General features: G+C 34.9%; 1 protein-coding gene across 3 annotated transcripts in view; it reads right to left on the bottom strand.

Annotated features, from left to right (window-relative positions):
• Nucleotides 1-15,161, bottom strand: part of DDX10 (DEAD-box helicase 10) — a 152,995-nt gene that overhangs the window by 122,783 nt on the left and 15,051 nt on the right. For all 3 annotated transcript variants that reach the window (XR_008435921.1, XM_053971515.1, XM_053971516.1), the window contains exon 10: nucleotides 4,052-4,153. Coding sequence is in view for 2 of the 3 variants with exons in the window: in XM_053971515.1 (XP_053827490.1) it covers nucleotides 4,052-4,153 (102 nt within the window). In the remaining variant the exon portion in view is untranslated. The remainder of the gene's footprint in view (nucleotides 1-4,051; nucleotides 4,154-15,161) is intronic.

Here is a 15,161-nt window from a genome sequence, read left to right as displayed (position 1 = left end):
AGCAATCTCCAAATTTTCTGGTTGATAGACGTTTTGATTTCCTCTCATTTTCCCTGGTTTATACGCTAGGATACAAGCACTGTTTTAACTAAGCATTGTCCCTCCTCCACTCTTCTCCAAAACAATTTAAGCAAAAAAGATCAACAACCACCTAAAAGGCCCTGCTGCCCTGATGCAGCAAAACAGTTTCCAGATTTCCACGCAGCTTCCAAGCAGCAGCAGCAGGTTTTGCACTGTGCTCTCAGTGTGGAAAGTGGCTCCCTATGGTTACATAGACAGCCCAAAGGCTGGAGGGAGGGGGAAGGGCTGGCACCTAAGGAAGTCCCACCCAGATCACACACCAGTGTAGAACCACACTGAACAGTGACACCAGTGTATTGTCTTACAGTAACTATGGCTACTGGGAGGCAGTGAGTTTTAACAGATCCCCTATATTAATACTACCAACATGTGGAATACACATCCAAATATTTTTCACTGTGAGAAAATAAAAAGAAGGGGAAAAAAGGTGCTTTGATGTTGTTATTGTTGGTTTCCTGAGAAAACACTTTTTTTTTTTTTGCCATAAAATTAAAGAAAGCAATACTACATCATGGGTATCTATATACTTGCACTTCCTTTGGTAAAATTTTCTAGACACAAAATTTGTTATGGTAACTCCTGAGGAAGCAGCTCTTATCTTTTTACCCAACAAAGTTGGATGCAACAACGTAATCTCAAAATACTACCAAAAATAATTTAAGTTTAGAGCTTGCATAGGAAACTTGGAGATTATAGACTCCTTTAAAAAATGTACAAACCATTTAATACTTTCAGAGTATCTTTTTGCCATATTTAAATGTTCTAAGATATTGCATTTATTATTGCATATTTTGCACTTTCTCTTGCTCTTTTCGAACAATGAAGAAGTTACGTACTGTTAAAAGCACTACCTGTAAATTGGCAGCTTGAGCTAATTAGAAGGGACTAGTTTACTGAAAACCTCTACTGGCAGCTTAGATCTAAAATTGAAAATTAAGGAAAGAGCCTAAACCCCAGTCCTTTGAACAGGTATCAAGGAAAGTTCTTCCTTTCTTTACTTTCAAATTACGGACCTGTTTAAAAAGGTCTGTCTATATGAAATAAAACAACATCAAAAATAGTTTGCAAATCAAAAAATACAAAATAAGAAAAGTAACAGCATTCTTAGCACCACTACACCAGACAATAGGTTAATAAGAACAACCAAATAAACACTTGAATATACAATGTTTTAGAAACAAGCTTTTGGAAAAAAGCTTTCAGAATGAATTTTAGAAATTTGAACAGTTAAAGTCTGTTGGCAGTGAGCAATGCTCATTATCTTCTAATTCCCAAGTTAGAATTCTTAAGAATCTATAATTAGGTGAATAAGCACAAACAACAGGAAAAGACTTCACCACAAGACCTGGAACATGATCCAAGGGTTCATGCAACTTCTTAAACAATTTATAAACTGACAAAACGCACTGGGGTTGTATTAATTGGGAAACTGGCTGGAAGTAAACAGCATGAGAAAATCTGTAGTTAAAAGCTTCTAGAATTAAATTGGTTTGCAATCCACAAGTAATTACAAGAATAACTTTTTAAGGATTTTAGTTAGCCTCTTACAAGGACAAGGCTACATCTTTTAAATCATAACACACTAGGCACACAATTCTAAGTGAAAGCATTTCCCTTCATTTTGATCTTATAAATTCTATTAAAGCTTGTTTTGCAGATTGAAAAACTGGATTTTGGGGCAGGCTGTTGAAATATGTTCTTAATCAAATCCCTTGACTTTTCTAATAATGATTCCAATTAAGAATATTTCTTAAAATGTATTTATAATACATATGTCCTAGTGGCTTGGTACAAGAATTGATTTCTAGGGTATTATTAAAAAAAAAAAAAAAAAGCAGAGTTTTCCACCAAAGTAACATCAAATTAACTAACAACAACATGTTGTTAAGAGATGCAGCCATTAACATCTATCCAGAGACACACCTATCTTGGATTATAAATATAATGTGTTGGGAGTGAAATATTTGCCCTATTAAAATTGGATTATTATCCCTGTACAAAAATATGGATTTCTCTTTACATGTATAAATACAGCCTAAAGAGGTTTTTTTACCATTTCCTTTGATAAGTTGTTCAAACAATTAACACCATTACTTATGAAGTTAAAAGCTTAGCTGACAAAGAAACACGAAAGGGGAAATATTTATAATGTGCATGAGATCAGACATTTATTTACTGAATATAAAAGTAAGATAAATTACTTAAATAACTACCATTTTAAGAAGGAAAAAGATGAAGTTTGTAAAGAGATAATTTACTGCAGTGGTTATACAACAGATCCTTTTAAAGCACTATGATGCTTAAGTGAAAAGAAAATGTCAGACTTCAGTTCCTTTACTGATGTTATCCACATTCAGTTGGTGAGGTTTTGTTTGGGTTGTCATTAAGTAGTTGTTGGACTGCATTCTAGTCCTTATTTCACTGTTTTAGCAAAAATTGTTTACGTCTGAAGTTCATCCATATCCTACATGGATTTGATACATGTTTAACCAGAAAAGGTGGATTTATTTCATCAGCTGCTGTGTACTCAGTTTGTTACACAGAACTAGCAGTCACAAGTACAGTTCAGAAGAGCCTTTGAAATGGCATATCCTATACAACAAAAATACTTAAAAATAAAACTAAACCTTAAATCCAGAAAGTGCTATATGCATTGTTTCTGTTCTCTGAAGAAATGTCAACCTTTTGAGCAAACCTGAAGATTAACCACCTATGGTTTCATCCTAATTTGATTTCTTCTCAAAAACAATTGTCCTACATAGAAATTCAGTATAGTTAATTCCCTTCTTTGCTTAGATATCTGTATCTTCACATGCAAACCTGCAAACCACAGCTTTTCAAAGTAAAACAGGCTTAGCTTTGCTCATATCTACTCATACAGAAACTTACATTTTCTACCGTGTCATCCTTCTCTGATTTCTTTTATCTCTGCTGTACAACTTTTGGCGTGGTGTGACCTGAACTTTTTAAGTGTTAAAAATGTTGTCGGGCTAATATCACATTTTCTGGCTTGTTTTCAATTCTTCCTTCATATTTCCTTCACATTCTCTTTTCTCCCTTAATTCAACATCAGACTGACAGGCTCAGAAAACAGTAAATTCCTTCCTAGTATAGCTGCTAAATAAGAAACTACCATCAATTTTTTTGGTGGTGGTCTTTTCTTCTAATATTTGTACAGTTAGGGTTTTTTGTGTTTCCTTCCTATCTATTACTCTGTATTTAACAGAAAATGGAAACATGCTTTTATTTTTACCTGGTATTATTATATGCTTCTGCAACTCCTTCAAAGTCAGTTCTATTTGTACAGAAAGCATAGCTCCTCACAGGTTTCCCTTAGAACCCTCTTTTTAATACGTAAAATGACCATCTTTTACTTCCTGTCCTTCAACTAACTGATTCAGAAAGGTCATGACAAATTGGAGAAACAGTCCAGAACTAAAGAAGAAAAAGATAAGAGGAACAAAAATGATAACAGCAATAAAAACATACAGGGACAGATTAAAGAAATTGTAATTGTTTAATGTGCAAAAGAGAAAGAGAGCATTATCATGTTCAATTACATAAAAAGAAGCTGCAGAGAGTAAGAGAATACATCACTTTCCATATATTCTTGGCACAAGACAAAAGAAATATTTCATTTAAATTACTTACAAGTCTTATCAGACACTTGAAGAAAAAGTGTTAATGGAAGCAACTGTTGAGTACGGATGAGGTCTCTTTGGGAAACTGTGAATATATTAATTGGCATCTGATAAGAATGATTTGTGCAGCTCATCCTGCCTTTGGGAGCAACAATAAAATAGGTAACCTTTCAAGGTCTTTTCCTTCTACAACACTACCAAAACTAATTCATTTCTCTGATTTGTCCAGCTCCAGGCAATTAAAGCACTTTATCAAGATTGTCATAGATTCATCACATATTACTCTTGCAAAAACAAGGTTGAATATTGGCAGGCCATTAGCGACTTACTTGATTTCACTGATAGGTACTTTCCTCTGTGCCAGCTGTTCCACCATCCCTTTTTCTTCTGAAGGAAGCAATACCAACAAAGCTTCACCACCTTCTTTGTACCTGATCAAAAGGGAAAAAAAAGAAACCTCAAGCAAACATGAAAAAATTACAGTTTTTGCTGATGTTTTCAATAGCCAATGAGAATTTACATTTGTTTCCTTATAAGGAGTCCAAAGAACAAACAAAACCTCTCACCTAACCAAGGGAAAAGAAGAGGCAAACCAGTTAAGTGATTTGCCAATATCCCTACTTGAGCTGATTTTAAAACTACACCTGGAGTTGTAAACATCTGGGACTAAGACATGGATTCAGATCAGTGAATCTTTTCTTCCCTCAGTTTGAAATACTAGTGGCAAACAAATAGCATATGATCAAAGTGTATTTTCACTACAGGACTAGAAAATCCAGCTACTTGCAGTCAGCATTTGCCAATAGGTAAGGTTTAACACTTGGTAAAAACTGATTCTCTTTGCATATCCTGCAAGCCAAACACAGGGAAAAGCTACAAAAGGATTGTAAATGCCTTGGTCTCAAAGAACAAGTCCTTCTTACATGTTCAGTAAAGGCTAACAGATCACAGTGACATCACCGAAAGCATAAAAATAGGAGTGCTTTCATTTATAGAAGCAGTTTCCAGATGCAAAAGAAAACATACAATCAGATTGATCCTCCAAGAATGTGTCTAGCATTCACTCTTCAGTGCACTTAACAGCTGTATCAAATGCAGATGAGCTGGTAATTACTCAATATACATGGTTAGCAAAGACATCAAAAAATCAGCTAATTTATGCTTAAAGCATCTTCTTGAGCATTTTCTCTTTGTGCAAGAAAATATCAGTTCCTGCTTTTGGCACATTTACTGACTTCAGGACGTTCATGTGGAAAAAAGTACCCAACAGCATCAGTAAACAAACACAATGGGTTTGAGTTCTACTGGAGAAGTGGGTAATGATGAGCTTGCAGGCACTGAGTCTGTATCTACTGTAGCACATACACTATTTCCTTGTTTATATTTACAAATACTTCTTAAGAGCACAGATTGATAAGAAAATACTGCACAGTCCTTCATTACAAAAAAAAAAAAAAAAAAAATCCAACTGGATTTCAGAAATATGCCAGAATTGGACAGAATTCAACTCATAAACAACTGATGAGAGCAATGTGTAGGACAAAGCAAAACAAGACTGCTAAGTTGCTCTGTAGAGCAGCTTTAAAATCCCTTCTTTAGGGAGGCCAGGGAGCACGGAAGGATGTTCTCAGGCACACCAAACATGAATCATACCATTATAACTGATAAAAATCATTTCTAGTGGAATACAGGGAGCCCACAATTCTCCAAGGAAAACAGTTATCACTTGGCAAAAACAGTATTGCAGAATTGTTTGAAAACTATAAACACTATCTGTCACAGCACAGTAAGCAATGCAAGTAGAAACAAAATCTGCAGTTAAAACAGTTTGACAGCTTTTATTACAGCTTTCTGCTTTCATCTGATGCATTTGAAAAATCACAACAAAATGCTCTTGGATGCCTGGGATTTTTTTTTCCTCAATGCTATATATGATGGGTTTGGATACCAAATTCTGAAGATAATCTACAAATATCTAGTAAATATTTCATCATTAATTTTAAGCTTTACAGTCTAGATGTTGAAATTTTACAGAGAAATGAAATTGATACAAGAGAAGAATCTCTGTTACATGCCAACATCATGTAAATTTATTGATTATACATGGATTGATAAGAGTGCTTTGGTACTGTACAAAAACTATGATTTAAATCCATTTCATTAATAGACCTACGATGTTCTTATTGTAAAAAAATATCAGCTTGTACAATCTTTCTAAAAAAAGAGTTCTAAAGCAATGCATATGTTTGTCTTAAGGCAATTTATTATCTTTACCAAGCATGTTGTTCCTGCTAACCAAACATCCCATGAATGTTTGCACCCTTTATACAATAATTAAGGTTGGGAAGAACTTGCTTACATAGACCAAGTGCACTTTTTACAAGAGTTCTATATGTTTCAACCCAACCAAATTACAAATTATATACCCGCAAGGTAGGTCGGACGCTGCCACTACCTGAACAAGCAATGAATTCCTGGAAAGCTACTGAACCTTAGGGGACTTTGCATTTTATTGTAAAAATTGATGATCATACTACCAAGAAAGCCAATTACTCATCAAAAGGACCTGAGCTTCTCAGAGCACTGTTGGAAAGAAGGATGAAAATATTTTCTTTTATCTACCAGACAGAAGACAGAGATAATATTGCTGCCAATACCAGTTCAGTATTTAGAGTACAGAATAACACAGTTCTGATTTTCTCTCCAAAGCAGATGATATGAAAGGATAGGACTCCAACAAGGGCTATGTGAATGAGCTGGTATCTGCAAAAAATGTCTGTTAAATCTCTTAACAATCTTTGTCATTTGTTAAGAAAAGTCTTCATTGCACTGTATAAACATACAAATTATGTTTTTGGATTCCTTAAAGTTAGCCAAAGGCACGGATTTGTGTTGTTTTGTTGCTCGTGGTATTTCTTATCCCAGAGTGCCTGACTTGGCATTATTATATTGTTTCTTCATCATATCTCTTTTATTCAGTGTGCAAAACACTGTGAAAGATCAGTGTCATAGAAATCAAGAAGATATACTCAAAGGGCAGAGAGTGCAGACATCTGCTCTACAAGCCACAAAACCAAAATCTGCAATGATACAGAACAGGAAAAACCATTCTATGCTTGTTTTGTTTTTATAGCTTTCCAGCAGTATCCACGAGGCCACTCTGAAACAGAATGCAGGATCAGATAAACCTTCACTCTGACCTTAAAAGTTGATTTCATGTTGTTAGTGCTAAACTCATTGTATGCTGAGTCAGTAATTGCTTCATAAAGTACAAATCCTAAAGGCAGATTCCATAGGTAATTCACCAAAAAAGCCAAGCATTATATCTGGTATCTATGAACACCAACTATTTCAATGCTTACATTAAGTCTTGCAAAGCCTAATGTAGACAAAGTAATGAACAAGCTAAGTAGAAAATATAGATCTGGAAAAGAGAGGTTTTCAAGCACCTCGACTTTCTCATCTTTTGCCACCTAGTAAGGGAGAAAAAAATGCAACATAGAAATATTTCTCAGAGCTATGTCTTCAGAAATTCTAAAGGACTGAAAGACATCTAGTAACTACTGATGCAATGCAATCCTTTCCCATACATGTTTTGGAAGCATTCTCTTTCAAATGCCAATAGTTTAAAAATATTTGAAGTTAAGGAGGAACAGTCTTTGCCCATTTTATGCCATAATCGTGACTTAATTAAAACAAAAAGTTTAATAGCAACACTGTTCTCCAGAGCTAAACACAGAAATGAAAACATCACAGAATTGATAAAGCTAAAAACCAAAGGATCTTAAATACCATCTGGGAAGGTTTGTATCTGTTCAGTGGATGTTCAGTTAAAGAAAGCAAAATGCAGCCCATAAAAAAGGTGGTTTAGTTGGGCAGAGTATTATCTTATTTCTAATAAAAAGAAGAAAAAGAGAAAGAGAAAAAGAAAGAGAAAGAGAAAGAGAAAGAGAAAGAGAAAGAGAAAGAGAAAAAGAAAAAGAAAAAGAAAAAGAAAAAGAAAAAGAAAAAGAAAAAGAAAAAGAAAAAGAAAAAGAAAAAGAAAAAGAAAAAGAAAAAGAAAAATCTCATAATGTGCTAATCAGAAAAATATTGTGTTAAAGATCATCTCAAGAAAAGAGGCTTCAGTGGAAAATTTAAGTTTTCCAAAGTGTTTCCCCTGTGTTCCCTCTGCATTATTTCATACTAAAAACTTCCATACTGGCAAACTTAGGAAAGTACAAGCTACTAAAAATTGGCATAAAAAGTAACAAGAACAGTTAGACCTGCTCAAAATGTGTTTCCATCACAATGCCTAAAACACAGGAGAAAAGAACACCCCTTATTATCCTACAGCAATAAAGTTCTCCACTAAAGCAAACAAAGGAACATCTCTGTAATTATTTTCAGCACACTGATAAACTGTTTAAACCTTTACAGAAAAAGCAATGAAGAAACAACCTTGGTTACTGTAATTCTTCAGCAGGAGGACTACTTCTGCAGATGAGACAATATTCGAACGTCTCCCTATTTTTGCCAACTGCAAGCTTCCAAGTTATCCATCATCACCAAAACCAAACATCCATCCTAAAATGCTAATTTACTCTGGTGATTTATTATCCAATAAGTATGCACTTTGACTCTGCTGAAGAAAAGTAAATTAAAAACCTGAAAGTAATCAAACTGTCTTGGACTGTGTAATAATTGATGCTATCCTGTCATCTCTTCAAGGTGATCAAGAAACCAGAGAAGGGACTCATCTTTGCACTGTGATCTTAACAGTCTCTAAGGGTATATGATTTATTCCAAGTCCATGGAAAATTGCATCTTACTTGCAGAAAGTCTTTGGTGGGGGGCGGGGAGGTGGAAATCACTTCTAGTTCATATCTGCGTTGTTTTCTAGAGTTTACTCACTTCATTATGTTTGAAGAAGGCAAACAACGTCTCTGCAACTCAATCATGACTTAAAAGCAGGAAGCTGTGAAAATCATCATTAGCGCTATAAAGCAAAGGGTTATATTTACAGTGACTGCAGATGAGAAAAAGAAAGATGCTCACAATCAAGAGCAAGTGCCAAAGGTAGACAAAAAGGAAGTGGGATAAATTACTTACAACAATGTGGTAGTGGCTAATTACAAGTAGAGAAAAATGGTTTTTAAATGTTCAGAACACCATTTCCTTAGCAAAGAAACACAAAGTGTTGCCAAATAGCTTTACTTGATTAAAAAAAAAAAAAAAACAAACACCAACCACTAAAATTAAGAGGATAGTTTATACACCATGACAGAATCTATCTTAAACTTCTGAAAATCACCCAGAGCCAACAGCCAACAGCTGGCATCAAACATGAAGAAATAGAATGGCAATAGTCCAGTGAAGACAGGATGAGGAAAAAACGGTTTTCATGCAGGCCAAATAGACACTCAATTGTTGCCTAATTTTAACCTATCTTAACCCATCCTTGGTCAGATCCAGTCAACAGCTGCATATATCCCTAGGCAATACCATTAAAACAAACATTACCATTATCACAAAGGCAATAAATGGAAACATACTGATTGTTAATCAATTCCACCTGGCCAAGCAGCTAGAACTGAGCTTGTTCTAACTAATTCAGAGTACTTCTACATCCTTGCCATGACCATTGTAACATACAGTTCAGTCAAATGCACCACATCTTAACTGTATGCACGTATATGAGTGACATATGTGACATATGAGTTGTGGTCATAACAGAATAAAATAGGAATGGGAACCATCTCATGATGGTCATCAGGCACTAGTGTTCTGCTGAAAAAGCAAATATCCGGTAGGAAAAAAGTTATGGAAAGGAACTGTGAGGATAAGGTGCATGGATATGCAGCCCTTATAGGAAATGTTATACAGGCTGTCTCAAACAGATATATTACAACATGTTTCCCTAACATGTATTTCAGAAGACATAAGCTGATGCCAAATTTCCAGAGTTAAAGGCAGTATTTCTACTTTGTTTGGCAAGAAAAAAATCATCTATTTTAAAAACTGGCAAAGGAGAAAACAGAGGATGAGATAATCATAAAATTTGGGGGAGGAGGGTTACAGATATAAAGATACTTGCATAACAGTTTCCTGAATTGGAGTATTTCTCATTACAGAAAATGCAATATACAGGAAGTGATAACATTTTTGAAGATATTTACCACACATGAACATGCAGGAAAAATAAGTACAATTTTTTACATTTTGGACGTCACACATTTACCACCATACTCAAAAACAAGTGTTTGTGTTTTTTTTTTTTTAATCTGTAACTTGACTAGGTTAAAGATCTAATTTTAGCCTAACTGGGCCAGCATGGATAGCATCAACATATGCTGTCATCTTATCTGTCAAAAGACATAAAAGGAAGTAAGGTATCATTGCAAAACTTGTGAGCTTAAATCAAAGCCCATTTCCAAAAGTATCACATTCTAAGCCAACAAGCCACCTTCAGATATCTTTAGCATTGCAGAAACTCTCCACAGTAAATCTATTCAGAGAAAGGAAACTGGGCACTAGGGACACCAGATCAACTGCTCAACTGTCTCATTCTCACACAGATCAAATCTGCTAGAGATTTACCAGAAGCGAGGAAGAGACTGTGCTCCTCAAAATGCTAAAGTCACTAAGTTAAGCATTTGGAATAACATCAAAACCAATCCCAATAAATGTGCCTGATTTTGCATGTGCATGATGATACACTCTAATTATATATTTTCACTCTTCTTCTAATGGACCCTTTGTTTATCATACATACTTGCAAAACTATAAAAACAAAACTACTGAATAATTACTTCCACTGTGAAGCCGAGTTACTCACTATGTAAGGCAATCATTTATTCACTACACACCATTCACACCCTTCTCAGAACAGAAATAATCTGGACAACTTGATTTTGCAAAAATAATGCTCTTTAAATCTTTGCATATAATTTTAGTTTCAATAAAGAATCAAGAACAAGACTATTTCATCATGCAGAAAAACTGGTAAGCAAAACACAAAAAGCAGCACAGACTCCTGTTTCTCTAGCAAAGATTTACCCCTGCAAAGACTGAAAGAAACAGCAGTGAATTATTAGCTAATAACCTAACAATCATGCTTAATATAAGATGGATTAGGAAAAAAGTTAGACTGAGTAAGTTCTACTATTTCTAGTATATAATTTATATTTAATTTTGAATCTGTTTTCATTTTTTTTTAACAACTACACAAGTGAAGGAAAAAGCATTCAATTGATTCAGGCATTTGTGTTGCACTTTTTTGTATAATGGAACATTGTAAGACATCTATAAAAATATATCAAAAACATAGCAGAATGAAACATCTCCTCAGAATAAAACTATCCAATCTGATACACATAACAAATAAATATGTTCACCCACACACTATCCTTTAACAAAGAAAAACTAATATCCATATCTACCCCAAGGGCTTCTACAGAAATACAATAATTCATATTTTCTTTAAAAACTCAACCATCAAATTTGACTATATAAGCTATTATTTCTAAACATATTTCTTAAAAAAAGTAACAGTTTTAGGTCTCCAATACCAGGCTCAATTCAGGCAAAACTTTATTTCCAATCATAATACCTTCTGGGCCTTTTGACATATTGAGGACTGGTGAATTCTAAGCTTCAAACCAAGAAAACAGTATTTTTCCAGGCAGGAATAGGAAGAGTTTTATCTGCCATTTATTATAACTTCTACACTGCCAGGTTTCTTTCATAACGCAGATCTGCTGGTTTTTTAAATGACAAATGAGCACAGAAAATAAATGCGTACTGGAATTTCTATCCCATCTACATGATCAATGGCCTCTTTCTGTAATATGCATTTCTGCTTAAAACAACAAATCTTTAATAAGAGATCTCTGTGTGCTGCAATCTGAAAACGTGCTGCACCATCTACAGCAAGTCCTACCAAAGCAGCCCAATAAAAGTTACAGGAGACCAGAAAGTGTCATGACGATTCACAGCTGACCAAATGCAGAAGACAGACAATGTTCTCGATTCACCCAGGAAAAGGAGCTTGATTCACCCAGGAAAAGGAGCTTCCTCCCATGGGTTCTGAACAGTCTGACAACCCACAGAGCATTTAAACAACAAAATGTGAACTGCCTTCCTTTTTTTTGTTTTGCTTTAGATCACTTCTATTCTCTGAATAGACTGTAGTTCAGTATCCCCAAAAAATTATCAGTAATTTTGCTATGAAGTCAGAGATTAATTGATTCAGTTTATATTTTCTTTTCCACTGACCATTTAATATCCTTTTTCTGTCTGGAAAGTAACCCACTTATACCTACTGGCAAGTTCAGAGAACCATCTGGGTTCTACTCTTACCACAGAACCATAGTCCCCTTCATTCAGTCACAGTGGGTGAGTGTCCCTGCTTGCCAGTCTTGGTCACAAGAAATAATGGACAAGAATCATTATTGGTTCTTGTGGCCCACCAATCTTATCAAGTTAGTCTTAGAATAAACTGATTTCAAAAGGCCTTGAGAGGTTGTTGACTTCTCCAGCCTACACTGGAAGCAATCCATTTCCCACAGCAGGTGCGTCCATTCTGCTAAGTTAAAATACATGTGTGTATTTATTTTGTTATTCCAGCTAACAGCATAGCTTCACATCAGCAGGTAATAACCTTGGCCACTTAAATCGTTCAGTGCACAGCAACATTCCTACCATTCCATTAGGAAGAGAATTCTAGCAGCTAACACAGTGCCAGTCAGTACAAATGCAGCATCAGAGGCCACTGTCAAGAATGTAGCTAGGATACAGTGTTTAATTTTAGAGAATTTAATAAAGTGAATTCCAAGTTAAATATGGTGTCAACAATGTCTTGTGACCTCCACTGGCAGATATTTTTACTTAACTTGAGTTAGGATGATGACTTGACTGCAACATAATATGAGATGGTCTTAATACAGCAAAGTGCTTCAGTGGGTCTTAAAATAAAAATAGAAAAATAACCAAAACAAGGAGTTGTCATCTTGGCTGTCCTGATTATTCAGGACCTAGGACATATATCTCTGTTTTTATCCCTATTTTTCCCAATTAAAAAAAGAAAAAAACAAATCAAGCTTCCACCACTGAAAAAGATATTATTAAGTCACTTGCATTTTTAAATGCTTTTTTGTCACATTACTCTTAAGGCTTTTTAGTCTCACTTTCACACATATAATGTGCAATTACTTAAGGAGAGCCCCGGTGAGCATTAATGAGCTTCAAAGCTTATACTACATGACAGAGTAAGATCATTCTATCACCTTGTCCCTTTCACCTTTCCATAATTTGACAGGTGCATGTTCACCAGTACTCACAAAGCATCAAAATACATTCTTCTTAGAAGTCTTTAGTCATACCTCTTTTGGTCTAATCATACCAGCCAGTACAAAAATGGCAGGTAATAGAGTATTCTGCTTTGGGAAGATGGAAGTTTTATTACTCCATTTGTTTTCAGAAATATAATTTACTAAAAGAAAAGAACCATACCTGTATGCACACTGTTTACTGACAACAGCAAAATTACAATTTCCTAAGTCAGTGCAAGCACCTAAGAAAGCTAACCAACTAGGCTGGATTAAGTACCATCAGAAGTCTGAGCCAGTCAGAACTAAATCTTATATAGCTCCAGATATATCACAGATAAAAAAATGCAGAGCAAAAATATTTATTTTGTTTAACATTCCAGTTCCAGTGCCTTTAAAAAAAGGCTCATGACAGGAAAATTACCAAACTCAAGCAGCAGTTTTTAATAGTTGCTTCTGAAGAAAAAAAAAAAAAAAAATAAACATTAAGTGAAGGGATGAATGCAATGCCAGGAAAGTAAGAAATTAATTACTGAGACTTGCCAGGATATAGGTACATCCAAAATTGAAGGTAGTTATGCATGAACAAAAAGATAAAATAAACTTTTTGGTGTCTTGTCTCACCAATGCAATCATGACTGGAAGAAAAATATCCTTATAGACTTTTTTTCATGCCATTCAACTTAGACATTATGTTTGGAAAAACAGTTGGAGAAAAAAAATGAGCATAAGGGTGCTTCAAATATTATTATCTTCTGCTGTCCCCTAGTGGCACTGTAACTTGTTTCACAAAATTCATTACAGAATATTTTCAACTGTAGGCTTCATAAGTTACAGAACAGAAGCATCAATCAAGTTTATTAAAAAAAACCCACTCATTATATGTCAATTCTACTACAAAGCACAAGCATTACTGGACTACACCCAGATTTTCTTGATCTTACTTTACCATCAAATCAAAAATGCTGGAGTTGTAACTGATGTTCTTCAGTGGGGTAAAATGCAAATGAAATGTTTCTTAGGGAACACAGTGGCCTTATCCACTTAAAAATAAACTGTTACCTCTTGTCTTAGATCAAGCTTTGCAAAATTGTAATATGTATGTGGGAACACATCCATGATTGTCAGTCAAAGGTTTTCCAGCCCCTTCCCCAACATAAATTCTCTCCTTTTATATTTACTTTCATATCACAAAATAATAGGACTTCAAAAGTAAACAGTATTTGGCATCCCAGTTTTAATTACAGTTTAACACAGCCACTTAATTAGATGAGATATTTAATTTAGCTTTCATTCTATGCAATTATATTCTTATACCCCATGAAAATTTGTAATTCTCTCTAACCTCATTAATGAGGACTACTAAATTGCAGTTCTGTTCATTTTTATCAAGTTTCTAGAAGAAGCATGAGCTTCTCATATTAACTGTAGCTATTGAAAACAAATGAAGCTTCCTACTCAACACTCAGATTTGAATGAGAAGTACATTCTTAATTACCCACATCAAAAACTGCATTAGCATATTCACTTATTGCACAGTGTTTACTTAAAATTATTAAAGATGTCCCTTGTTCTCTTTTCAAAGATTTATTTCATGCTATTAAGTTTCCTAAACAAATTTCCTTCCAGGACTGTTTTACCTTAAGGATGGAGACAACCTGTATGTTTCTTCAAATTGAATGCCCAGTATAGGCAGAACCTGCTGATCCTTGTATGACATTAGGAAACACAAAATAGCCATGAAGCTTTTCCTACAGAAAGAATTTGCTTTCACTGTCAGTCAACACCCTCCAGCTCACACAACTTGCTCAGATGTACTCCCAATTTCCATAAGGTCTCCCTACTGAAAAATTGACATAGAAGGAAATGTAATCTACATCCCAGTAAGGCATCCAGCACAGCCCACAGTCCCTGAGACAGACACCCTGCCCCAGTTTTCTGTCTAAATCTGCCCCTCGAGCAATCACAGAAGGCTGTACTTAAGAGGCCACTGAAGACAGACCCTTAAGGTTGCCAGGCTGAAGTCCTCTCAGAGGACATTTGAATAAAAGCATTATGACAAAGGGAAGTTGTTTGACTTTGCACCTTTTTAGAGCTGTTTCCCCATGCTAAACTTACTTAGAATTGCTCT

Source organism: Vidua macroura, chromosome 2 (genome assembly GCF_024509145.1).
Source record: "Vidua macroura isolate BioBank_ID:100142 chromosome 2, ASM2450914v1, whole genome shotgun sequence".
NCBI classification, from domain to species: domain Eukaryota; kingdom Metazoa; phylum Chordata; class Aves; order Passeriformes; family Viduidae; genus Vidua; species Vidua macroura.
Note: the sequence above shows the minus strand (reverse complement) of the source record. Positions and strands in the feature narration are given on the sequence as shown.